The sequence below is a fragment of the Sorex araneus genome, chromosome 3 (genome assembly GCF_027595985.1).
Source record: "Sorex araneus isolate mSorAra2 chromosome 3, mSorAra2.pri, whole genome shotgun sequence".
NCBI classification, from domain to species: Eukaryota; Metazoa; Chordata; class Mammalia; order Eulipotyphla; family Soricidae; genus Sorex; species Sorex araneus.
The window spans coordinates 98,511,185-98,537,548 of NC_073304.1; the positions used below are offsets into that span (position 1 = coordinate 98,511,185).

At 53.2% G+C, this 26,364-nt stretch overlaps 2 protein-coding genes across 4 annotated transcripts in view; both read left to right on the top strand.

Moving 5' to 3' along the window:
- SIN3A (SIN3 transcription regulator family member A) overlaps positions 1-14,680 on the top strand; it is a 69,544-nt gene extending 54,864 nt beyond the window's left edge. For both annotated transcript variants that reach the window (XM_055132483.1, XM_055132482.1), the window contains exons 17-21: positions 2,296-2,469; positions 4,275-4,367; positions 5,923-6,017; positions 9,755-9,962; positions 12,117-14,680. In XM_055132483.1, coding sequence (XP_054988458.1) covers positions 2,296-2,469; positions 4,275-4,367; positions 5,923-6,017; positions 9,755-9,962; positions 12,117-12,347 — 801 coding nt within the window. In that variant the 3' untranslated portion in view covers positions 12,348-14,680. The remainder of the gene's footprint in view (positions 1-2,295; positions 2,470-4,274; positions 4,368-5,922; positions 6,018-9,754; positions 9,963-12,116) is intronic.
- Positions 14,681-15,370: 690 nt separating this feature from the next.
- On the top strand, positions 15,371-26,362 carry MAN2C1 (mannosidase alpha class 2C member 1). 2 transcript variants are annotated; one of them, XM_055131751.1, is made up of 26 exons: positions 15,376-15,566; positions 15,725-15,850; positions 16,281-16,404; positions 18,468-18,538; positions 19,654-19,831; positions 20,141-20,330; positions 21,558-21,664; positions 21,778-21,888; positions 22,149-22,241; positions 22,365-22,481; positions 22,570-22,665; positions 22,746-22,891; positions 23,021-23,144; positions 23,274-23,395; positions 23,482-23,567; positions 23,647-23,802; positions 23,885-23,982; positions 24,099-24,193; positions 24,409-24,513; positions 24,605-24,761; positions 24,860-25,003; positions 25,163-25,272; positions 25,362-25,441; positions 25,525-25,673; positions 25,753-25,859; positions 26,150-26,362. In XM_055131751.1, the coding sequence occupies exons 1-26, from the start codon at positions 15,469-15,471 to the stop codon at positions 26,274-26,276; spliced, it is 3,117 nt and encodes a 1,038-aa protein (XP_054987726.1). In that variant the 5' UTR covers positions 15,376-15,468; the 3' UTR covers positions 26,277-26,362. The 2 variants fall into 2 exon arrangements, with proteins under 2 accessions (XP_054987727.1, XP_054987726.1); XM_055131752.1 differs by having other exon boundaries at positions 15,371-15,566; positions 23,647-23,982; positions 24,061-24,193.
- The last annotated feature ends 2 nt before the right edge of the window (positions 26,363-26,364 follow it).

The following is a 26,364-nucleotide window of genomic DNA, read 5'->3' on the forward strand; positions in this document are numbered from 1 at the left end:
AGATCATGCCTTGGAAATACTTATTTACACTTCCGCTTTTCCTCTAGTTTTCCTTAGCTGTTTAGCATTATTTTAATGATCTCACAGATCCCATTTTCTAGACTAATTGTAATTTAACCATGTCCATTTTTCACTTCCTGCCATCCTCAAATAACTCCATGTTCTCCCCTATGTACATCTAAGGATAATTAAGGCCATTAAGACTTCATTTTTGAAGACTAGGGAGTTCAGAAGGTTGGAGTTACTTCACATAGGGGAGCCCCAGATGTGATCCCTAGAACTGCATGGTCCTCTGAGCAATTCTGGCTATGGTCCAAAACAGTTTTCAATTTTATTTCACCTTCCTTTGTTCCTTTGTTGTCATTGTAGTGACGGGGTCACTACATTTGGTTGTGTTCTCACATACTTGTAGTTCTTGTTGGGGTCACGCATTTGAGCTCCACACCCTTGAATATGCCAGAGACTGCCGCTGGGCAGGCACGCAGTGTATGAGCGTGCTGGGGATCTAACTTGAGGCCTCATGGAAGTTCAAGTGCTCTGCCTCTGATCCACATCTCTGGATCGAGACTTTTTAATGTTAGAAATAATTAGTTGTCATAGTTACTAGCACTTCAAAAAGAATGTATCTTCCTAAAAATAGAGTAGTGCAATGAAAATTTTAAAGACAAATTGTTGTCGCAGTTAATGTTTTGCTTTCTTGATCTGCTTGTCACATTCTTTAAATTTTTGATGGGTAATATTTCATTTAAGGAAATTTTATTTCACAGTAGAAATACTATTCTGACCCGCGAGCATGAGGACTTTGAAAGATTGTTTCCTAGTCATCCGTTAGTTTTAATAAAGTAGCTCTAAAGCCAGGAGTGGGATTCACTGGTGGAATTCAGCCATGTGTGAGGCCCGGGGTATGGTCTCAGCACCACTAGAGACACATGAGAGTCAAGAGGTAGTACAGTCCTTCCCATACAGACCCACTATCTCATTTGATCTCTCAAGCCCTGCCAGGAGTGAACCCTGCGTGCAGGGCCAGGATTCAGTCCTGAACACCACTGAGTGTAGCCCCAAAACAAAGCAAACAGATGTCACCGACTATTTGTGATTGACTTGTGCTAGTAGAATGTAGAAAGAGTGCTGGCCCTGGGAGTGAGTCAGGAGGCCCTACACTCCTGCAGCGAGTCCTCTGGAGCTGCAGTACCTGATGAGCTGCATAGTTTGTCCGAGAACTCAGAGTACAGGCATGGATCTTGCTTCCCTAGCACTCTCCCCTTGGCACACAGTGAACTTTCTCACCCCCTTTGTATTTTTTCAGTATGACCAGGCGCCCTTCTCAAGCCTTATTCCGTGGTAATTGTATGAACCAAACGAGAGTCTCTGTGAAAGCCTTAAGTGCTAAAGAAGTATTAAAATAGAAAGCTATGGAAATTTTCATTTTGGGTCACACCCAGCGATGCTCAGGGGTTACTCCTGGCTTTACACTCAGGAATTGCTCCTGGCAGTGCTTGGGGGACCATATGGGATGCCGGGGATCGAACCCAGGTCGGCCGCGTGCAAGGCAAACAAACGCCCTACCCGATGTGCTATCGCTCTGGCCCCTGTTTAGGACTTTTAAAAAACTTTTTTTTAATCGTCAGGGTCTCACTGCAGAGGAGTAGGTCGGAAAGGGGTCAGGGATAGCCCGGATGTGTAGGGGGCTCCTTGGGATTAAACCTGAGACCTCGTGCCACTGTACCCTGCCACCTGAGGCACAACCCTGATCCCTCCGGGACTTTCCTTGTTTGATTTTCTGTTTGATTTCTGTAGTGTCCAGGTTGCTTAGGACCTTGCACAGGCACGGCAGATGGTATGTGATGGACTCTTTCCTGCCCTTATGCCACCACCTCCACACCGTGGAATTACATTCACACGGGCAAAAGCAAATGCTGCATGGTGGGCTCTATCCCATCCATGCAGCTACCCCTGCCGCACACACCTGAGTTCCCATAAGGTTTTTTGTTTTGGGGGTCACACCTTGTGGTGCTCAGGAGATTGAAATTGAGTCTCCAGCATACAAAACATGCACTTGTGTTCTCTTTTCCCCTTATTCCATCCTATAAAACTTTACTTTTAAATAGGTGTGAAAGGTAAGAGTCATGGACCAGTGATACAATTGAAATTTTGACTTGGTTACTCTAATAAAAAAAAATAAAGTTACCAGTCCAAACACCCACTTTGAGGTGAGGGACCGAGACCACCTGACACCCGTGTGTGCAGGGAGAAGTGGGAAGGTGGCTCTCTGACGGCAATGTGGTTTGCTTGCAGCTACAGCACATCGTCAGTGATGAGATCTGCGTGCAGGTGACTGACCTCTACCTGGCGGAAAACAATAATGGGGCCACTGGCGGCCAGCTCAACACGCAGACCTCAAGGAGCCTCCTCGAGTCGACGTACCAGAGGAAGGCCGAGCAGCTCATGTCAGATGAGAATTGCTTCAAGGTGAGCTCCTCTCTTCGTTAAGACCCAAGCTAGCCCCCGAGAAACTCCGGGCCTGGTCCTGGTGGGGCGGAGCCAAGCAGCACCAGACCTAAGCGTTGGACAGGGTTGGCCCCAATTCAGAGACCCGAAAAATCACATAGAAACAGACTGTGCTGATGACGTTGCAAGTCGTTGAGCTCAGCTTCACCAGAAGTCAAAGCCATCTCAGGGTACTTTGACCCAGGGACTCCATTGGACTCCATAGGCTTCTGAAGTATAAAAAGTACAGAAAAGTACAACTAGTTTGACAGTTTACTGTGCTACTCATGGTGGCCCTCCCCACCCCCCAAAAAAAGAAAAGTCTGTGTCCTGTGAGACGGCTCTCAAAGGGCTAGAGTGTGTGCTGACATTTGGGAGCCCAAAATCCATACTGGCACCACCAAGTAATGAACCTCTGAAAACTGCTGGGTGTCACCCCAGATTTGGTTTGATCCCGAGCACCATATCAAAGTTGCCCAGGTGTCAAAGTAGAAGTAGCCCCTGACACTGCCACATATGGCCTGAATAAAATGAGGAGTGTGTCGGCTGCTCTGAAACTGGTATCCATCCGTGCCCCATGGGCATCACTTTAATGAAGTGGAATCTTTTCAGCTCTCCTGAGAAATTGTTTATTCCCACAGCATAATGCATGTGTCTAGAATAGTACTTTCATAGTTGGTTTCATGCTCATGTGAATGCAGCCGTTTAAGTGCCTGTTCCCTTTATTAAATTGTGCCTCCTCCAGCTAGAAGCAATGAGCGCTGCCCTGCTTGAATACTAGGCATTCGGCTGACTATTGGATGAATGAAGTATATAGCATGTTCACCAAGGAGTGGGTATAGAGAAGGGCTGCAGATGGTAGAGAATCTTCAGAACCAGACCAGATAAAGTCTGCATTTTCCTATGGTTGGCAGGTGGTGACACATGCCTACCACCCCCCACCAGGAATTGAATCCAGAGCCACCTCAGACAATGCTCTACCACTAAGCTGTATCCCTAGTGCAAGTTCTTGGGCGCGGGGGGTGGGGGGGGCGCGTCACACTCGGCATTGCTCAGAGGGGTCTCCTGGCTCTGCACTCAGGAATCACTTCTGATGGGACTTCTGGAAACCATATGGAATACTGGGAATTGAACCCCGGTAGGCTGTGTGCAAGGCAAGACCCCTACCTCCAGCCCCATATTTGTATTTTATTATTTTTTGGGCTTGAATTCTATGCCTGACTGGCTCATGTGAAGCTTACTTGTTACCCTGCACTCAGGAATCACTCCTGGAGGTGCTCGGGTGTCATATGGGGTGCCAGGGATTGAGCCTACATTGGCTTCAGTTATTGTTTTACTACTTTAATAAATGGGCTGGAGCGATAGCACAGCGGTTAGGGTGCTACCTTGCATGCGGCCAACCCGGGTTCAATTCCTTGGTCCCTCTCGGGGAGCCTGGCAAGCTACCTGTGGTCTATTCGATATGCTAAAAACAGTAACAACAAGTCTCACCATGGAGATGTTACTGGTGCCCACTCGAGTAAATCGAACAATGGGACTACAGTGCTACTTTAAGAAGTATGAGACATGAAATGGTACAATTTTCTTTGACATTTGCTTTTTCTGATAGCAAAATTGGAACTTTGTCTTTGTTACGACTGACTTTCTGAACTTTTGAGTGTGTTCATTTCTTCACTTAGAGTACGGTTTTGTGACTTGATTGTTTCCTTACCTCCCAGCCCGGGAAAAGAACTAGGTGATATGTTTGAAGATGGTCTTTTGTTCACATTCCGGTTTCTCATTTGCAGCTTATGTTCATCCAGAGCCAAGGCCAGGTTCAGTTGACCATTGAGCTTCTGGACACTGAGGAGGAGAACTCTGATGACCCCGTGGAAGCAGAGGTAAGGACACATGTATTGTAAGAAGAGTATGTCGAGAAGCCTCTGATGTCCTGAGAGTATGCCCAGTGATTGTCTTCTAGAAACCAAGACAGCCCTCGGCTTGTTACAGGGCCAGGCACGGTACTTGATGCATAGCTCACTCAGGCCATTTCCTCGAGGGAAGAGGGAAGCTGCCTGGGTAGGTAGATAGGGTTAATGGCAGCTTCCGCTACCTACCTTGCTTTTAACAGAACCATTTCCTCAGAGATCATTTGGTTGGCAGCTTGCTCCCCCTCCCCCCAGAAGAAATAACAAATGAGGAGCCATCTGTCTAGTAGTATCATTCCCACCCACCTCTTTGGGTTTTTGTGTTTGGATCACACCCAGCGTTCTTAGGGGCTGCTCCTGGTTGTTTTGGGAGTTGTTCTCCTGGCGGTGTTTGCAGGACCGTGAAGTTATTGGAGATCTAACGTTGAGTCTCCTCCATGCAAAGCATATTCTCTAGTCTATTGAACCATCTCCCTGGCCCTGCCTAGAGTTATCTTGGCTATGTATCATAATTCCTTTTTACTGGAATAGATGGACCCGGAGTTCTTACCCCACAGAATAGTCTTAACCACACAAGATGGTTATCATAGGTGTGTCTAGCAGGTAATTTTAATGAAATATTTGCTACATATGATATTCAGGGAGATGGGAGGTGGTTTTTTGTTTGTTTGTTTGTTTTTGGTTTTTTTTTGTGATCCTGTTTGACTGCACTTGCTAAGTATTTTTGTATTTCTTGATGCTAAAAATCTGTTAATGTGAAAGATCCTGATTTCCAAACTACGCATAGTTTGACACATACATTTGGTTCTTTAGCAAAGGTTCACAGGGGAAATAAAACTTGATGGTGAGCTTCAACCCAACTATGACTTCCATAACTTTAACATGTTTCAGAGAAGCTGCATCAGAACTTCAGTGCAATGGAATTTTCAGTCAGGAAATTTCATTTATTTTTAAAATTTTGGGTTTTTTGTTTTTGTTTTTGTTTTGAGCCATACCTGGTGATGCTCAGGATTTATTCCTGACTCTCTGCCCAGGGATCACTCCTGGAGGGGCTTTGGGGACCACATTTGATTCCAGGGATTGAACCTGTTGCACCACGTGCAAAGCAAGTGTACTATCACTCTGGTCCTCCTTCACTCAAGAAATTTTAGAGTTTTCTTCATGAAACAGACTTCTGAAGAAGTGTTTCAAAGCATATCATTATAGAATCAGATTCTTTTGATCTTAAAATGTCTGATAAGATTTTATTCACAGGGGGCCGGAGCGATAGCACAGTGGGTAGGGCGTTTGCCTTGCATACGGCCGACCCGGGTTCAATCCCTGGCATCCCATATGGTCCCCCGAGCACCACCAGGAGTGATTCCTGAGTGCAAAGCCAGGAGTAACCCCTGAGCATCGCTGGGTGTGACCCAAAAACCAAAAAAAAAAAAAAAAAGATTTTACTCACAGAATTTGCCGGGCTCTCTAGTGAGGATGGTGTTAGCTTTTGTGCTCTCTCCTCAGTCCTGTTCTGTGTTTTCATTTCCAGCGTTGGTCAGATTATGTGGAGCGATATATGAATTCTGATACTACCTCTCCTGAGCTTCGTGAGCATCTGGCTCGGAAACCAGTATTTCTCCCAAGGTGAGTCATTGCAGCCCAAGCCTTGTAGTGAGAGAGGATGGAGAGTAGGTGACTTTCAGATTCTTGGTTTTCACTTAGTCTGTTCACTTGTCCTCTGAGCTCTCAGCCTGAAGGTTTGCATGGCTGATGTGCCACAGCTTACCTGAAGCTCGTGCCAGAGCTGTAGGCGGGTAAGATTGTAAAGAATCAGCAGGACCTTCCCTCTGTCGTGGGAATGTGTGGGAGGGATTTTCCAAGTCCTGATGATTTGCTGGGTTGACTCACAGGACTCACAGTCAGTCACAATGATGATTTATTGCAGTGAAAAGACAGGAAGCTAAGTCAGCAGAGAAAAACATGTGCCTGTGGCCAAGAGCAAGGAAGCCAGGAACTGAGTCCTGAGTCCTTTCCAGTGGGGTCACACATCACATAGGATGCTTTCGGAGGACAAATGTGTTGTCCACCAGGGAAGCCCATTAGACTTACCACCAGGGGGTTTATTGACTTGTAGTAGTTCTGTTGTGTTCAGATGGGTACCTTTTGCCTAGCATAAATCAAAAACTCTAGTCTTCAAGGCACAATGCAAGTTTTTCAACATAAATCATGTTTGGTGGAGTTTCTCCCCAGGGGCCCCCTAAGTTTGGGGGGCCTCAAAAACCTTCTTTGAGGTTTTTTGTTTGTTTTAGGGCCGTACCCAACGATGCGCATGGATTATTCTGCCCCTAGCCAGGCATCAAACCTGGGTTGGCCACGTGTAAGGCAAACGCCCTACCCACTGTCCTATCTCTCCAGACCCCTTTCTTTCCTTCAGTTTTGTTCTTGTTTGGGTTTGGGGTCACACTGATGGTTCTCGCAGTTTACTCCTACTCTGCGTAGGGATCATAGCTGGTGAGCACTGTAGTGTCAGGGATCAGCTGTGTGCAGGGGAAGCTCAGTGCCTGCTGTGCTACCTCTCCAGCCCTTCAGTTTTGTTGTGATGGTCCCAGGGACTGGTGTTGGGCCACACGCAGAGCTGGTGCTCTCTTCAGTAGCTATATCCCTGGCAGTAGCCAAGATTTTTTTGTATAAATAGTTGATTTGGGTTTTTTGTTTGTTTGTTTGTTTGTTTGTTGGTATGTCCTTTTGTTGTTGTTGTTGTTGTTGGAATTTTGGGCCACACCCTGCGTTGCACAGGGCATGCTCTGAGCTATGCTCAGGGGTCACTCCTGGCAGGGTATGGGGGTCATGTGTACCAGGGTTGGAACCCGGTTGACTCTGTGCCAGGCGAGAATCCCGCCTGCTTTACATATTGTCTCTCTGACCCCAGTACAGTTTGGGAGAAAAAAATTCTAAGATCAGAACACAAACAACCTTGTAAGCTTGTCTTTCAAAAGGTGCTTGTGGCCTTAGGCATGCTCGCTTTCCTTCTCGGAATTCCTTGAATTCCACTAGATTATTCCCCCAAAACTTTTGTTTATGTGAATAATATATACCACATTAGAAATTAAAATTGAGGGTTCTACAGATAGTACAGGCTTTAAGGCACTTGATGCGCATGCAGCCCACCTCAGTTCAATCCCAGCATTTCATGTGGTTCCTCAAGCACTGTCAGGAGGGAATCCCAAGCATAGGTTCAGGATAGCCCCTAAACACCATCCATCATATGGCCTAACACATACACCACACCCACTAACACAGATTCTTAAAAAATGAATTGGAGGGGGTAGAGGTTTGTCTGTTTGGAGGTGGGGGCACACCCAGCAGTGCCGAGGGTTAACACCTAGATCTGCACTCAGGAATCACTCCTGGTGGGATTGGGGGACCATATGAGATTCCGGGGATTAATTCCAGGGTGGCTCCATACAAGGCAAGCACCCTACCGGCTGTGCGATCTCTCTGGCTTTAATAACTATTAAACCCATTACACATAAGTAACAACAAATTAGTAACAAGAGCGCCATTGTTTTTCATGTTTTCAGATTGGATTACTGTATCTGTTCGGTTGGTGGAATTCACCTAATGGTTTCATGTTTTGATACTGGATTTGCTGCACTGTTGTTTGATTAAAATATGTGAATGAATTCAGGTCTTAATCAAATAGCTTAATAAAAAAAAGTATTTTATATCCTTTCAGATAAATTTTTGTTGTTCGTTGATGTGAGTTTCTCCTCTTTCCTGTGGATGTAGAACGGGACTAGTTCTTTCTCTGGGAGAACTGAAAGAATGAGCAGTCCAATAATTCTCTGTGTTCTGTGGTTCGCATGAGAACATCTTGGTTTCTGTCAAAGAATGGTTAAATTAAGGCACATTTCTCTGCAGCCTTTAAAGAGAATCTTTAAAGAGAAGGAGACAAATGTATGTGTAGTGAAGTAGCAAGTCATCATGACATTAGGTGAAAAACTTTTTAACATGTGTGTAAGGTAATCCTGCTTTGTTCGGGATCTGGCTCAAGGTGCTAGAGTGCATGCTTTGCCTTTCATACTCCCAAGATCATCCCCGTGCCATATGGTACCATGAGCATTGCATTGGGAGTAGCTCCTGAGCATTCTGGATTTGAGCCATGCCTCCAAAATAGTGTTTGGACTCCCCTCCGTCAAATATCTTAAAAGAACAACAATCCCAGGCATGACTGTGACCTGCCTTACATTTCAGAGCCGCTGGGTTTGATCACCAAACACCACTAGACTTTTTTCTTATTCCTCACCATCTGTAGGGAGATAGCACAGAGGGTTGGACTTCTCGATCATCCCTGGAAGTGACCCTTGAGCCCACCAAGTTTGACACAAAAACAAAACAACCCAAAACACAAAGCAAATAATTGCACATATGTAAATTTAGAGAGAGGCCTAAAATACTTTGTTTTTGTTTTGGGGCCACTGCTGGCTGTTCTTACAGCTCACTCCTGTTGGTGCACTTGGGGGTCATGTGCAGTGCTGGGATTGAACCGGGTCAGCTGCATGCAAGGCGGGCATTTCAACCCCTCTGTTGTCTCCAGCCCTGGCCTAGAAAGTGGGTTCAGGGGCCAGCGTTAGAGAGTACAGTAGGTTGCGTGTTTGCCTGGTGGCACGTAGTGGTTGACCTGGATTTGATCCCTGGCACTCACATAGTCCCCAAGTGCTACCAGTACTACCAAAAACAAGAGAGGGAAGTTGATCCAAAATACTTGCCTACTTCTGCCAAAGTAAGTGAGATTTGAAGAATTGTAGTAGCAGGTGGTTGGAGATTTGTGGTTTTTGGATTTTGGGCCACACCTGGTGCTACTGAGGCTACTCCAAGTTCAATGCTTGGGAGTTGCTCTTGATAGTTCTTAGTGGGTGTTCAGGGGGTGTCAGGGAGTAAACCCAGGCCTCTTGCATACAAAACATGCATTCAGCCTGTTAAACTCTCTCTCTAGCTCAGATCTCTCTTTCGCTTTGGAAGCCACACCTGGTGATGTTCAGGTCTTACTCCTGGCTCTGTACTCAGGACTCACTCCTGGCGGGCTCAGGATATGGGGGTGGGGATGGGGATTATGGAGATCAAACCTGGTCAGCCACGTGCAAGGCAAGTGTCCTTGTGCTTTGTATTATGACTGCAATTTTATTTTTAAATTTTTACTCACCCCCCCCCTCCAAAGTTGGGTGTTTGGTTTTTTTTTTATGAAATCACTGAACTGTGTATATATATATATATAATAACTATTATAAGTACTGTGAAGCAGATATGGAAAACTCCTTTCAGGGAAAGTCTTGTGACTCCTCTCGATGAGCTCTGATCTGTGGAGCGTTTGTGCTTTCTAGGAATCTGCGGCGGATCCGAAAGTGTCAGCGTGGTCGGGAACAGCAGGAAAAAGAAGGGAAGGAAGGAAACAGCAAGAAGACCATGGAAAACGTGGAGAGCCTAGATAAGCTGGAGTGCAGATTCAAACTCAACTCCTACAAGATGGTGTATGTGATCAAGTCAGAAGACTACATGTATCGGAGAACCGCCTTGCTCCGAGCTCATCAGGTGAGAAGGGCAGGTGGAGTCTCCTAGAATCTCCCTGTCTGCCTGCGGACCTGGCCTGCCTAGAGGCCTCTGCTTACCTTTCTTCCTTCATGAAAACCTTTTGATGGGTTTGAGAAGTATTGAGTAAGCATTCTTTTTTTATGGATGCCAAAACAAAATGCCAGAGATTATGGCTTCACCGTCAGAAACTACTCCAGAGGCCCAGAGTCTCACCTCTGAGGGCTGACAGGGCTAGTTGAAGCCTTCTGAAGGCTGTGTGGGAGAATCTGCCGCCTCTCCCAGCCTCTTGGGCTTTGCTGCTAGTCCTTGCCGTTCTTGATGTGGCCTCATTCTTTTTTTTTTAATATATTTTTTTAATGAATCACTGTGAGATGCAGTTACAGACTTAACAAACTTCCTGATTACATTTCAGTCATACAATGATTGAGTACCCGTCCCTCCACCAGTGCCCGTTCTCCACCATCAATGTTCCCAGTATCCCTCCCACCACCACCACCCCCCACTCCTGCCTCTTTGGCAGGCACATTCCCTTTTACTCTGTCTCCTTTTGGGTGTTATGGTTTGCAATACAGATAGTAAGTGGTGGCCTTATTCTTCGCTCGAGATTTCTTTCTTCATGTTCACCTGGTACTTTCTCTGTTTATGTTCATATTTCCCCCTTTTAAGGATTCCACTCACAGTGGATTATGGGCCCACCCTAATGCCTAAGACCCCATCCGATTACATTTTCAGTAACTATTTTTTGTTTGTTTTGGGGATCACACCTGGCAGTACTCATGGGTTACTGCTGGCTCTGCACTCAGGAATCACTCCTGGAAGTGCTTGGGATGCCAGGGATCAAACCCGGGTCAGCCTCGTGTAAGGCAAATGCCCTATCCGCTGTGCTACTGCTCCAGTCCCAGTAACTTTGTTTCTAACTAGCTGATTGCAGTCACTGGGGATTATATAACCCCCAGAATTTCAGCATCTGCATTTGGAGGTCATGGAGTTCGATTATTCATAATAGCTAATGTCATCTTCTAGGGAAGCTACTTTCAGTATTTGCTTTTTTTTTTAAGGGGGAATGGTATTTGGGGGCCACGCCGACAATGTTCAGAGCTTACTTCTGGCTCTGCACTTAGGAATCACTCTTGGTGGTGCTCAGAGGACCTTATGGGGTGCTGGGGATCAAACTTGGATTGGCCACGTGTAAGACCTCATGATCTATCCACTGTGTTGTTACTCCAGCCCAGCATTTCTGTATTTACATTTTAAGTGACACTACTTACCAGTTCCCACTTGTTGTCTCACTTATGTACTAGATATTATAGCAGACTTGTGGATTATTGTCATGGAATAGTGCATGTAAAGTTGTATATATGTATTAACCAAAGATAGAAACTAGTTGACATGTTTTTAGGGAAACTGACATTCACATAGGCCCTGCTTTCGTTGGGGAAGATCTCTCTAAGTAGGTGATACAAGGCCAGGGAAGTGATAAAGATCCAATCTGGTAGAGCTGTTACTTTCTAGGTAACAAGCAAATAGCAAGGATTGGAAAAGAAAAGGCATTGATATGTTTTAAGTTGCTGTCAGGGGTGGGGGGGAAATAGAAACATAGTTCAGCTAACAAGCAGTTTGCCTTGAATGCCAGGTATGGCCCAAGCCCATAGTTTTTACTGTTTTCACCCCCAGTAAAAAACAGATGCTCTAAAGACAGTAGCTTGAACCATAATGGACAGTGTGATGCCCAACCTTGGAAAGGTGCAGAGCCCACATGCTCAGTCTCAGTGTAGGGCTTGGACTGTTCGGTGCACTGGGCTGTCATTGTCAAAGACAGCTTGGACTGCCCTAAGGAGAATGAGTGATCATGAGTGTGATAGCAGCCAACAGGCAGAGGTCACTCAGAGATCATTCTTGTCCAAGTGAGATATAATATGAACAGGCAGTGGAATTATAAAAATTGAAGGTAAAATGCCTGCATCGTTGTCAGGATTTATTCTTTTGGGGGGCTTTTCCCTTCGCCTGAGCAAATGGGAGTCGGGTGGGTCCATCTCTTTATATGAAGAACTTAATACTAGTTTGCAGGCAGACTGCGCACTCTTTTTTTTTTTTTTTTTTTTTTTTTTTGCTTGGTCCCAGCTCACACGTCATTTCCTTTGTTCTCTTTTGCAGTCCCATGAGCGTGTGAGCAAGCGGCTACATCAGAGGTTCCAAGCCTGGGTAGATAAATGGACCAAGGAGCATGTGCCACGTGAAATGGCAGCGGAGACCAGCAAGTGGCTCATGGGTGAGGGGCTAGAGGGACTGGTGCCATGTACCACCACTTGTGACACAGAGACCCTACACTTTGTGAGCATTAACAAGTACCGTGTCAAATATGGCACTGTATTCAAAGCCCCGTAACTGCAAGACCAGAGCAGATAACTCGAGGGGTGTGTGTGTGTGTGTGTGTGTGTGTGTATGTGCGCGCGCGTGTGCGTGTGTGTGTGTGTGGAGGGGGGCGGGGGTGCGGGGTGGGGGTGAGGGCACTTGCACTCACACACTCTGAAGAAACAAGGAAGATGCCTTCTCAAGCCTCGCTGGGCCTCTCTGGGACTTGGCCACCTGATTTATGTGTGGCTAACGCAACCTGGCACCACGTGGGCTACAAATGAGGAACATGGATACCTTACAGAACCGAAGCTGGAACTTTTCCCACAGGGCTTTGAGTATTAGTTTGCCCTGCAAGGGGAGGGAAGTCTATGCAAGCACAGAAACATGCAGAGCTGAGACTGGAGTCTCCTGGGGCCTGACCTTCCGTGAAGGGAACGACGTGCTGTTCCTACTTGGACTGGACGGCTGTGCACTCACAGACTGGGGAAGGACTAATTCTCAGATGGATTTCAACTCTGACGGTCACTGCTCTTCTCTTCTCCCCCAAAGAGGAAAAAACTGGATCTGATCCCCTCCCCTGTCACACGAGCACATCTAGATCACCCAGTAGGTTGTATCTGGGACCTGCAGTTTGGCCTTGGGATTGATGGTTTTGTGGATTTGATTCCTGACAAATCCTTTGCTGCCTACCCTGTATTCTTCTCTGGTTCTCAACCTCCACAAGTTCAAATCAGTTGTCCTTTCTAGCTCCCGTGGAACTGTTTTGTACCTGCTTCTTTACTAGTCTGCCCTAGTGCCATCCACCAGCTTCACTCTGACACACACACGCACACACACACACACACACACACACACACATACACACACACAGAGTTTTAACTTGGATTTTTTTTTGTAAATATGTACATATTGTCAATTTTTTATTAAAAGAAATATGCTTTGATGTGCTAGCATAACTGCTCTAGCTTCTTGTGTACCATAGTACTATGTGGCTTCAGATTTAGTACCTATGAACAGATGTACAAGACATTTATTACACTTTTTACCAAAGGGAGTTACTGTTGTAGTACTTTTGTGTAAAACTTGTCTTCCTCCTTACCCTAACCTTCCCCCTTTTTTTTTCTTTCTTTCTTTCTTTTTTTTTTTTTTTTGTAAATAAATAAAGCTTGGTTCTTACTTAAGGAATAAAGTTAACCCAAGTCCCTTGTCCTCACCAGAGAACTATTGTAAAGCAGGGATCTGGGCTTCTCATCCACGGTACAAACAGGATTTTGCTCTAAATAGTTGCACTTCCCTAAATCAAAATATTTCCAAAATTTTTAATAGAATATATCATTATTTTAATACATGTTTTTCCCTTGTTTTATCTGGAAATATATTTGGGTAAATTACCCAGCTTGTATTTCACTCTTTTTTCTTAATCTTTATTGGAAGTAGATGTGAACAACTTAAATGAGAATTGTGTATAAGGTATGTGGTATGATTTTGGGTTGGGAGCAAGAAGATTTGATATATTTCATTAGCAACTGCAAATGGAATATATATTTTTAATTACATAAATTTAAACTGATGGGCCTATAAACATGACTTAAGATCTTCATATGTTACCAACTTGGACTCTGAGGAGTCCCTCCTAATACTATTCCACATGGATTTTTTTCCCCAGAAACCCTTACTTACCCTAGTCTTAGTTGAAAAATAACAGTATTTGCTTTTGAATTAAAAATCCCCAAACCACCACTAAAAAAGCCACACAGTTTTTTGGCTTCTAGACTTTGGACTTCCAAACACGATAGACTTCTCTGATTTCATAGTGTCTCTTCCTGTGGGAGAGGACAGGAGACTTGGAGTTCACACCCTGGAGTGGCCTTGGAGGAGTTGGAAGACTAAGCTGACAGTGCCTGACCTGGGGTAGATCGAGACATGCAAAGACCTTCAGCGTTTCCCAGCAATAAATAACTCACCCACATCTCTCCTCACGGGAGAAAGATTATGCACCTGGAATTCTGGCAGAAACTGGGGGGCCGACCCCCAGTTATGACTAACTGTAGTGTCATGTCCAGAGTACCTGCCTAAAGGCCAGGATAGGGTTTCAGAGCCACTTCAAGAGCGAATCCCACCCCACCAGTGCAACCAAAAGATGGGGAGCTACACCTAGAGCCACGGTTTTCACAAGTAACGTTTTCATTCCTCTGCCTTCTGACAGCTGAGCTCTAAACTCTACACCCAGCCTGGATGATAACAAGATTATTTGAAATCATCTTTGATATTCTGTAGTCACCATTAGTCACCTTTCCATGTGATTTGAAATGTTGTAAACTTGGTCAGTATTTCCATTAAAATATCAGGGCTACTATTGTGTACATATTTTTCTTCCTGATGATTTTCTAGACAAGGACTCAGCAGTACTAGGGAGAAGGAAGGTGCCTGTGGACTCTAAGGGGTAATGTCAGGAGGAATCTGGCATTTCTAGCGCTACGACGACTCTCCAGCCCCCGTAGTGAAACTGTTCACATGCGGAATCCGTGGCTGTGACCTGTCCTCTCCAAATGTTTCCAAGCATCTCGCGTGACGGACGGGCTAGGCAACAGGTAACCTAGCCGAGTGGGCCAAACCCTGCAGGCGGGGGAGGTAGCCCCAAGAGCTGGAGCTCTGGGGAGGCTCTCTGGCCCCTGGCCCCGCGCGGTCCCGAGCATCCCCAGCACTGCTGCTTGCGCCCCGCCCCCCGCCCCCCGCCCGGCCCTCGCAATGCGTCTGTAACAAGGAAACCGGTTGCCGGCCTGGAAGGCTCCGGGTAGTTCGCGCATTCTCCACCCGCCCAGCGGAGAGCGTGGTCCCTGAAGCCCCTCTGCTCTTTCCCAGTTCGGCCGAGCCCCTAGCCTGGGGGGTTGCTAGGAGGCGCCTGGACTGGGGGCGGGGCCGGCCCGCGGACGAGGTTCCCCGCGCTGGGTGCCGTCGCTGCAGCCCGACGCTGCCGGAACCGGGCGGGCGGGCGGGGGTGCTCCCCGGAACGCCGTCCGGGCCGGAACCCGGCGGCGGGGCTCCCCGGAACGCCGTCCGGGCCGGAACCCGGAGGGCGGAGGTGCTCCCCGGAACGCAGTCCGGGCCGGAACCCGGGCGCCGCGGGCCTTCCGGAGAACGGCGCGCGGCCATGGCGGCCCCGGCCCTCAAGCACCGGCGCAGCACGCTGGAGCGCGTGGAGAAGTTCATCTCGCCGCTCTACTTCACCGACTGTAACCTCCGCGGCCGGTGGGGCCCGGGCCCGGGGCGGGGGCGGGGCGGGGCGAGTGGGGCGGGGGCGGCCGGGGCGGGGCCTGGGGGTGAGGACGGGGCGGGGCCGGAGGGAGGGGCGGGGCCGGCCGGGCCCCGGGCGCCGCCCACCGCCGCGTCCCGCGTCCCTCCCGCAGGCTCTTCGGGGAGCGCCGGCCCGCCGCCGCCCTGGCCAGCTTCCTGGCCCCCGAGCGCCTGCCCTACGGAGACGCCGTGTGCCAGCGCTTCCGGCCCGCGAGCCTCGGCGACCGCTTCGGGCCCACGTGCGTGACCCCGCGGTCCCCCGCCGGTCCGTCCCGGCACCCCGTAGGGCCCCCCAGCACTGCCAGGAGAGATCCCCAGCGCAGAGCCGGGGAAACCCCTGGGCACCGCCGGGTGTGTGACCCAAAGCCATAACAAACAGCTAAACGGAGTCCCTCGGGGGCCAGATAGTCGGCACTTGCCTGTAGCCGGCACGGTTCAGTCCTGAGCACCTCCAGAAGTGATCCCTGAGTCCAAAGCCAGGAGTAACCCCTGAGCATCAACCGGTGTGATGGTGCGAGCAAAAACCGGAAACAAACAAAAATTAAATATCGTGTTATGCATGTAGATGCTCGAAGTAAAGCTCACGCCCTCTGCTCCTGATCGTTAATCCAAGAAAGCAGGGCAAAGGAACCGGGCTTTGACCTCTTGTGCATCCTGTGGCTCTTGCAGATGGTGGACCTGTTGGTTCCAGGTGGAGCTGACCATCCCAGAAGACTGGGTGGGTCAGGAAATTCACTTTTGCTGGGAGAGTGATGGAGAAAGCCTGGTGTGGCGAGATGGGCAGCCTGTCCAGGTGAGGAGCCCTGCCCCAGGGACAGAGCCACCTTGCAGCAGGTAGCCCCACCTGTCCTAAGGTAGCCCTACCTTAGAACTGGGTTGCCATGTAGGCAACGTCTCTGACACACTGAGAAGTTGAATGGGTAGCTCACATGCCTCCCATAATTACAATTCACTAACTGCCGCTAACCAGCAATCTTCCCTTCCTAGTGCTTTCTTAGGTGCTAGGTAAGTGCAGACCCGTCTCCTAATTTTTAGGTTCTTTTTATTTTTCTGCCTTTTGGGTCACACCCAGCGATGCTTAAGGGTTACTCCTGGCCCTGTATGCAGAAACTATTCCTGGTGGTACTCAGGGGACCACATGGGATGCTGGGAATCAAACCCAGGTCGACCATGTGCAAGGCAAACGCCCTACCCGCCATGCTATCACTCCAGCCTCTAGGTTCATTTTTTTGTTTGGGGGCTTATTTTTGTTGTTTTCGGGCTACATTCAGTGGTGCTCAGGGCTTGCTTCTGGCTCTGCTCAGGGACCTCTCCTAGTGGTGCTGGGGGGTGGGTGCCAGGATCAAACCCTGGTCAGGCCTCATGCCAAAGCAAGCACCTTACCTGCAGTACTAACTCTCCAGTCGCAGTTTTTAGTATTTAACTAATTTTATTTTGTGTGTTTTTTGTTTTTAAGGGGGTCACACTCAGGAATTACTCCTGGCTTTGCACTCAGGAAGTACTCCTGGCTGTGCTCGGGGAACCATAGGGGATGCCAGGGATCAAACCCAGGTAGGCTGCGTGTAAGAAAAGTGTCCTACCTGCTGTGTTATTCCTCTGTGCCCCTGATTTTTCATATATACATTTAGACTATATATTTCTATATATAGATATACAGATATATATTTCATATATATCTATTTTTATATGTATCTATATATTTCTATATATAGATGTGTATTGATATATCTACATATATGTGTGTATATATATATATATATTTTGCCTATGAGGGGATTCTTTCAAGCTGTTCTTGACAGTGAGAACTAAAAAGCAAGCTTTACTTGCCTGCAGTACTAGGTCTCTCCCTCCTACTCACAATTCCCCACTTGTGAACACTAGTGTCTTCTTTGTACTCCACCCATATTAATTCCAATAATTCTGTTGACTGTGTATTTTGTGGGGGGGGGTGCAGAGTGTAGGGTCACACTACACCTGGTGATGCTCCAGGCTGTTCTTGGAGCTGGAGAGATAGTACAACACTCTATATGGTCCCCCAACCCCTACAAGGAGTGAGCCGTGAGCTCAGAACCAGGAATAAAACCTGAGCACAGTTGGGTGTGGACCTCCCACCCTCCCCCAAAAAATCTTCCCGGGCCGGAGCAATAGCACAGTGGGTAGGGCATTTGCCTTGCACACAGCCGACCTGGATTCGATCCCCGGTATCCCATATGGTCCCCCAAGCACCGCCAGGAGTAATTCCTCATGCAGTGCAAGGAGTAACCCCTGAGCATTGCTGGGTGTGACCCAAAAAGGGGGGAAAAAAAAAGCAAAAACTTCCCATACTGAAAAAGGCAAAGAAGTGGGGAAAATGGCTCGAAAGGCTGGATTGTATGCCCTGTGCCTGGGAGTGGTTCCCAAGCACCATGCCAGGAGTTGCCCTGAGTACCACTGAGTCTGGGCTCTCTGCCCCCAACACCCACACAGGGCCACCCTGTCCTTGCCCGTCTCTCTCCCTGTTCAGCACATCTCTCCGGAGTGCCTCTCTCCGGAGTGCTGAAGCCAACCTGCCCCGCACATGGCAGTTTCCCTTCAGAGGCTACCGGAAGTGGCAGCCACGTGTCCTGACCCCTGCTCAGGTGCTTCCCGTAAGACCAAGGGTCTTTCTGCTGTGAACGGTCTTTCTGCTGTGAACTAGCTGCGTTTGATGTCCTGGCACTAGTCCTCTGGTGTGGGGCACTTGCTATCTGGGGTTCCAGCCGTGTCACGGAGAGAAGAGCCGGAGCTGGGGAGCCCTCCAGGGCTGGCCCCCATCCGCGTGTCCTTCATCCACACTGGCCCCAGGCCTCAGACCTGTCTGTGTTCCGCTCCCTCCAGGGTTTGACCAAAGAGGGGGAGAAGACCAGTTACATCCTGACCGACAGTCTGAGGGAAGAAGACCCCCGAAGGTGAGTGAGGCCCTGTGCTGGGGAGCGGCGGGGCGGGCGTTGTCAGAGGCCCCGAGGGACCTTGGAAACACCCCCATCTCCCCGCAACGAGCCGCAAGTCTCCTAGCTGGTGACAGCAGGATTTTTCTGGAGAAGAGCGTTTGCCTTCTCGAGTGCAGAAAAGCCCAGAGCAGTGAGAAGCCCCCTCCCCAGGACAGAGGTGACTGTTACTAACGGCTCCGCGGCCATCTCAGTAGCGCTTCTTGCTGGATGGGATTCATGACTTTGCTACTCTGTCCCTTTTCTGATACTGCTTGGACATTTTATGGTATCATTAAAAACTCTTCTTAGACATTATCGTTGTATCTTCTGTGTATACAATGATACAATTATCATTGTATCGGATGCTGTGCCCAGTGTCTCCAGACAGTGGGCTGTGCTGCCGAGTGATGTGGTCCCCAATGGGAACTGAAACCTGCTCATATCACCCGCCCTGATGGGGGCTTCAGGAGGAAGCCCTGGGGGCGCAGAAGAGGAGCTCCACCACAGACCTGGGGAATGCAATAGGAGGCGGGCTGGGGCAGGCTTCGCCAGGGGCGCCCTGTGTACCCTCTGAAGGCAGCAGCAACCTCCCAGCACAGCTGCCGCTCCCCGCCTACCCCCGCAGTAGCTGCTGGAACTTTGAGAGATCAGACCTGGGAGCTCAGAACAGGGTTTCAGTAAGCAGGGACAGCTCCGGGAGCCGGGCAGGGCTCCGGGAACCGGCCCCGAGAGGGCTGGACGATAGAACAGCAGGAAGGATGCTTGCCTTGCACACAGCCAGCCCAAGTCCGCTCCCCAGCGTCCTGTATGGTCGCCAGGAGTGACTCCTGAGTGCAGAGTCGGGGGTGACCCCTGAGCATCATTGGGTGTGGGCCCGGCCCCCCCCCACAAACAAAAGGACAGTTCTGGAATCAAAGGCTGACCACCAGCATAATTCAAGATTGTTCAGCCCTGCCTGGCTTCTACTCTCCCGACTGTGGCAGAGCTGGTGCTGCCGCTGTCCCCAACCCGACCCTCCATGCTCACGTGATGTCCTTTTCGCTCCTGGAGGGGTTACCGGGAGCCCCCGGCTTGAGGCTGCCTCTCCTTTGTAGCCTCACCCTCTATGTGGAAGTCGCCTGCAACGGGCTCCTGGGGGCCGGGAAGGGCAGCCTGATCGCAGCTCCCGACCCTGAGAAGACGTTCCAGGTGAGCCGAGCGGAGCTGGCTGTGTTCCGCCGGGACGTCCACAAGCTCCTGGTGGATCTGGAGCTGCTGCTGGGCATCGCCAAGGTACTGACCCCCCCGCACACCCTCGGCACTCTCGGGCCCACACTACGCAGCTGTTTCCGGTTCTGTGCCGGTGTGTTGAGAGGATTTCCGTGTGTGTGTGTGTGTGTGTGTGTGTGTGTGTGTGTGTGTGTGTGTGTGTGTGTGTGTGTGTGTGTGTGTGTGTGTGTGTGTGTGTGTGTGTGTGTGTGTGTGTGTGTGTGTGTGTGTGTGTGTGTGTGTGTGTGTGTGTGTGTGTGTGTGTGTGTGTGTGTGTAGGGGGGGCGGGCCCAGGGCTGAGCAAGAGGGCATTGAGGGCAGACTCTGCTGCAGGCTCTGGGAGAGGACAACCAGCGAAGCTTCCAGGCCCTGCACACGGCCAACCAGATCGTGAATGTGTGTGACCCTGCCCAGCCTGACACCTTCCCAGAAGCCCAGGCCCTGGCCTCCAGGTTCTTTGACCAACGCGGAGGTGAAAGTCAGCACACCCTCCATGCCATGGGCCACTGCCACATTGACACAGGTAGGGTGGCAGTGAGCGTCCAGGAAGCCCTGGGAGCTCAGCAGGTTTTCTCCACCCCCTTTTGTTTGGGTGTGGTGTTTGGGTCACACTCGGGGCTTACTCTGGGCTCTGCACTCAGGGATCACTCCTGGCGGGGCTCAGGGGACCATATGGGATGCCAGGGTCGAATCCGGGTCAGACACGTGAAAGGCAAGCACCGTACCCACTGTGCTATCTCTCTGGCCCCAGTTTGTGACACTCTTAGGCCTTTGCTTCCTCCTCACCTTTAAACCAAGGCACCGGGGCTGATCTGGGGGTTCTGGCAGCTGTGCTGCTTCCTGTGGCCCCTGCTAGGTCATCGAGGAAGGATTAAAGGGACTGGCAAGAATCCGGCACTGTTGGTGTCCTGATGGATTTGTGGGGACTGAGAAGCCCTGCTGGGTTGGGGGAATTCAAGAGAGGCTTCCTGGAGGAGGTGACCTTTGACACCGAGAATGAGTTATGAGTCTAGAGTTCCCAGGTCCTGGGAGAGGAATGACAGGAAAGTCATAGGGAAGGGGGCTGGCACCCGGGGGGTTTGGAGGGAAGGTTTCCTGGGGAGGATCAGGAGTTCAGATCTGAACCTGGTGAGTGCACGGTCTTAGGGGATATTCATGCTTTTAACAAGCTCCCCAAGGGTGAGGCTTCTGGTGCTGCAGCGTCTGAACCACAGACAGAGACCTGCTCTGCTGCGCCCAGACGGGGCAGGGTCATGGCGCCTCGGAGGAAGGAACTGAAGCCCCCAGAGGGGACTCGGGAGAGTTTGGGGCAGCCCTGCCCTCTGTTTTCAGGGCCCTGGGCATTGGCAGGGTCTGACCCTCAGGCTGCCGCGGTGCCCTGCATTCCCCCCTAGGAGAACCATCCAGCAGTCCCGCCTTGGGGGCTGGAGTGATAGCACAGTGGGTAGGGCATTTGCCTTGCACGCGGCCGACCCGGGTTCGATTCCCAGCATCCCATATGGTTCCTTGAGCACTGCCAAGAGTGATTCCTGAGTGCAGAGCCAGGAGTAACCCCTGTGCATTGCCAGGTGTGACCCAAAAAGAAAAAAACCAGTCCCGCCTCCTCCCTGCCCCAACAGAGCAATTCAGAGTGACGGCTGGGACAGGAGGCTCCCGTCCCCCTCCTGAGGCCAGGCCAGGCCTGCTGGGGGCACCAGTATGGGGGATGCCCTTCTTACCGCTCTCTCCCTGCTGTCCCCTCGCGCTCTAGCCTGGCTGTGGCCCTTCAAGGAAACGGTGCGCAAGTGTGCGCGGAGCTGGGTGACGGCTGTGCAGCTCATGGAGCGGAACCCTGACTTCATCTTTACCTGCTCTCAGGTCAGGTGCAGCTGTGGGCGGGGGCGGGGGGTGGGGAAACGCTGCTTAGACCTGATGCTTGGCCTGGGCGGGGGCTGAGCCGCCCTGCCCCACTCTGCCCGCCTGTCCTCCAGGCCCAGCAGCTGGACTGGGTGAAGAGCCAGTACCCAGGGCTGTATGCCCGCCTCCAGGAGTTTGCCTGCCAGGGCCAGTTTGTCCCCGTGGGGGGCACCTGGGTGGAGATGGTAAGTCATTTAGCTCCGGGGCTTTGCTGGGACTTTTTGCTGACCCTCACCCCACACCCCGCAAGGTCGCACCTCTCCTCCAGCCCCCAAGGCCACTGGCTCTGGGGCAGGCGTCCGGGGGGACCTGTCCTGGGCCCCTGGGTGGTGCTGTCTAGCCGGAGACAGAAGGCGCGTGTCGGGGGGCCCTGCTTCTCCTGCCTGGCGCTGGGGCCTGGACGCTCTGCCCCCGACACCCCCGGCCCCCTGCATGGATTTTCTAGGACGGGAACCTGCCCAGTGGAGAGGCCATGGTGAGGCAGTTTCTGCAGGGCCAGAACTTCTTCCTGCAGGAGTTCGGGAAGATGTGCTCAGAGGTAGGCGGGGCGCACTGCGCCCAAGGGGGGCTGGGGCTTGGCCCACCCCTTAGAGATGTGGGGGTGGGAGGGCTGCTCTGCCAAGACCCTGCTTCCTGACCCCGAGGCCCTTTCACCCCCCAGTTCTGGCTGCCAGACACATTTGGCTACTCGGCACAGCTCCCCCAAATCATGCGTGGCTGTGGCATCAAGTTCTTCCTTACCCAGAAACTCAGCTGGAACCTGGTGAACGCCTTCCCGGTGAGCGGGGCAGGGAAGGGACACGGCTGGCTTAGGGCAGGGTTCTGGAGGAGCCCCCAGGACCCAACTCGGCTTGCTCTGCCCACAGCACCACACCTTCCTGTGGGAGGGCCTGGACGGCTCTCGCGTGCTGGCCCACTTCCCCCCCGGGGACTCCTACGGGATGCAGGGCAGCGTGGAGGAGGTGAGGCCGGGCCGAGAGGCAGCGGGCAGGGACTGGCTTCTGTCCCGGGCCGCCCTGTGCCGATGCACTACCCACCGCAGGTGCTGAAAACTGTGACCAACAACCGGGACAAGGGGAGGACCAACCACAGCGCCTTCCTCTTTGGCTTTGGCGATGGCGGTGGCGGCCCCACCCAGACCATGCTGGACCGCTTGAAGCGGCTCAGCAACACCGACGGGCTGCCCAGGTCAGGCCTGGCCTGCGCCCCCGCTTGGCCTCTGCTTCTCAGAGAGCCCCCACCCCGGGCCACTGCTTCCCTCTGCTGGGGGGCGGGGGGCAGGGGCGGGGCCGGGCTGCAGCGGTCGCCTCCTTGCAGGGTGCAGCTCTCCTCTCCCGAGCGGCTCTTCTCGGCGCTGCAGGACCAGTCAGAGCAGCTGTGCACCTGGGTCGGGGAGCTCTTCCTGGAGCTGCACAACGGCACCTACACCACCCACGCCCAGGTCCGGGAGGGAGGGAGGGAACACACTCGGCCACTCGGGGCCCATGGAGGGTCATGGGTGGGGGGGAGCTCGGGAGGGGGCCCCGAGACCCCCCGAGCAGACCCGGCCTGAGCCCCCGCCCCCTCTCAGATCAAGAAGGGGAACCGGGACTGCGAGCGGGTCCTGCACGACGTGGAGCTGCTGAGCAGCCTGGCCCTGGCCCGCAGCGCCCAGTTCCTGTACCCGGCCGCCCAGCTGCAACATCTCTGGAGGTCAGCCCGGCTGCCGGCCCCACCCTCCGGCCTGACCCCCGGCCCCCTCCTCAGCGCCTGCTCCCCCAGCCTCATCCCTCCCACAGGCTCCTGCTCTTAAACCAGTTCCACGACGTGGTGACTGGAAGCTGCATCCAGCTGGTGGCCGAGGAAGCCATGGCCCACTATGAAGGTGAAGCTGTGGGGCCAGGGCCCAGCCGTGTGCCCCCGCCCCGCCCCGTGGTGACCCGAGACCCCTCGTCTCTCCACAGATATCCGAGCTCAAGGCAGTGAGCTGCTGAGCGCCGCCGCGGCCGCCCTGTGTGCAGGGGAGCCGGGCCCCGAGGGTCTGCTCCTCGTCAACACGCTGCCCTGGAAGCGCACGGAAGTGCTGGCCCTGCCTCGGGCTGGTGCGGCCCCCAGCCTAGGTATGAGCCCAGGGCCAGGCCAGCCAGAGGCAGGCCCCCCTGGCCCCCTGAGCACCGCCCTGACGCCCAGGCTCCTCCCCAGCCCTGGTGACGGTGCCCAGCATGGGCTACGCGCCCGCACCTGCCCTCACCTCCCTGCCGTCCCCAGCACCCCAGCAACCTGTGTTCGTGCTGCAAGAGGTGAGGGCGGGCGCGTCCCAGTCTGTGTGTGGGGTGGGGGGAGGGCATGAGTGAGGCAGGACTGGGGGGAGGGGGAAGCCCCCCGCAGATTGAGCCTCAAGGACCCTCCCACCAAGACCGACGGTTCCGTGACGCTGGACAACGGTATCCTCCGGGTGAGGCTGGACCCGACAGGCTGCCTGATGTCCTTGGTGCTGGTGGCCTCCGGCAGGTGCCAAACCCTCCCTGTCCTCACCCCAGGCTCGGCAGCTGGACCCCACTCCCTTCATCCCCTGGCCACAGCCACCCCCACATACACACACACGCGCGCACACACATGTGCTCGTAACTGGACCCACACGGGAGTAGGGCAGGCTGGGAGAGGGGTCCCCTGGATCCTCCATGGGGAGGGACCGCCGGACAGCCCCACTCGCCTTGTCCTTCCAGGGAGGCCATTGCTGAGGGTGCCGTGGGGAACCAGTTCGTGCTGTTCGACGATGTGCCCCTGTACTGGGATGCGTGGGATGTCATGGATTACCACCTGGAGACACGGTGCGAGTGTGCGGGGTTTGGGGGCTGGGGACACAGGCTGCCAGGCACCCCTGCCCTCGAGCACGCTCTGCACTCTCCCCGCTGCCCACAGGAAGCCGGTGCTGGGTCAGCCCGGGGCCCTGGCGGTGGGTGCCGAGGGCGGGCTGCGGGGCAGCGCCTGGTTCATGCTGCAGCTCAGCGCCAACAGTCGGCTCAGCCAGGAGGTGGTGCTGGACGTCGGCTGCCCCTACGTCCGCTTCCACACTGAGGTAGCGGGGCAGAGGGGGAGGGGCGGGCGTCTTTCCCCGAGGGGTGGGCGAGCAGGGTCACCCCAAGTCCATGTCTCTCCCTTCCCTCCCCCGCCCAGGTACACTGGCACGAGTCCCACAAGTTCCTGAAGGTGGAGTTCCCGGCACGGGTGCGGAGCCCCCAGGCCACCTACGAGGTCCAGTTCGGGCACCTGCAGAGGCCCACCCACTACAACACGTCCTGGGACTGGGCCCGATTTGAGGTCTGACACGTGGTGGGGGCAGGCGCTGGGTCTCCGGGCCCCACTCGCTCGGCCGGTGTGGGGGGGAGGACTGCTCGGAGCAGGGCAGGTGGACGGGCCGGGTGGGCCGGGCAGGGGCCACTGCATGTGGCCCCTGGAGCAGTGTCTGCCCCGCTCCAGGGATGGGCGCACCGCTGGGTGGATCTGTCTGAGCACAGCTTTGGGCTGGCGCTGCTCAACGACTGCAAGTACGGCGCCTCGGTGCACGGCGGGGTGCTGAGCCTCTCCCTGTAAGTGCTGCCCTCCCCCCGGGCGGTGGGGCACGGGGCGCGGGGGTGCAGCTACTGCTGCCCAGCCCACCCTGCACCTCCCACCCCAGCTTGCGGGCGCCCAAGTCCCCCGACACCACAGCCGACATGGGGCGCCACGAGTTCACCTACGCGCTGATGCCCCACAAGGGTGAGTGCGGGGTTCCGGGGGTCACGGGGAGCCTTCCCCCCAGACCCCATTTTGCACAACACCCGGCTCCCGTCCACGTCCAGGCGCCTTCCAGGACGCGGGCGTCATCCAGGCCGCCTACAACCTCAACTTCCCGCTGCTGGCACTGCCCGCCCCGGGCCGGGCGCCCGCCACCGCCTGGAGCGCCTTCTGGGTGTCCTCGCCCGCCGTGGTGCTGGAGACCGTCAAGCAGGTCAGGGGGCCCAGGGGCGGCACCCACTCCTGCCCCACTCCTGCCCCACTCCCAGCGCCCACGCCCACTTTGTCCGCAGGCCGAGGAGGCTGACGGCAGCGCGCTGGTGCTCCGGCTCTACGAGGCCCACGGCAGCCACGTGGACTGCTGGCTTCACACGGAGCTGCCGGTTCAGAAGGCTTTCCTGTGCGTGGGGGCGCGGCCCGGCTCTCCTGGGCGTGGGGGCACAGCCCTGGGCTGGCGTGGGCGTGGGTCCTAGGGCTCTCCTGGGCATGTGGGCGAGGGCCGGGCTTTCAGGTGTGTGTGGGGGTGCGGACCTCCAGCTTTCCTGTATGTGGGCGCGTGGGCCCGGGCTTTTGGGTGCAGGGGAGCACGGCCCTGGGCATTAGGGTGGGGGCCTGGGCTTTCCTGTGGTGGGGAGGAGGGGGGGCACAGGACCTTCCCGGGTGCCGCCTCACAGCCCCTCCTCTCCCCAGCTGTGACCTCCTGGAGCAGTACGACGCCGAGGGACACCTGCCCATGCAGGACAGCGGCCTGAAGCTCAGCTTCTCTCCCTTCCAAGTGCAGTCCCTCCTGCTCCTGCTGCAGCCCCCGCTGAAGTGAGGCGGGGCGGGCAGTGGGAGGGCCCTGCACCCCAGCCTGAAGCAGGCTCCCCCTCTCCTGCAACAATAAATCCCCGCTCAGGATTCCT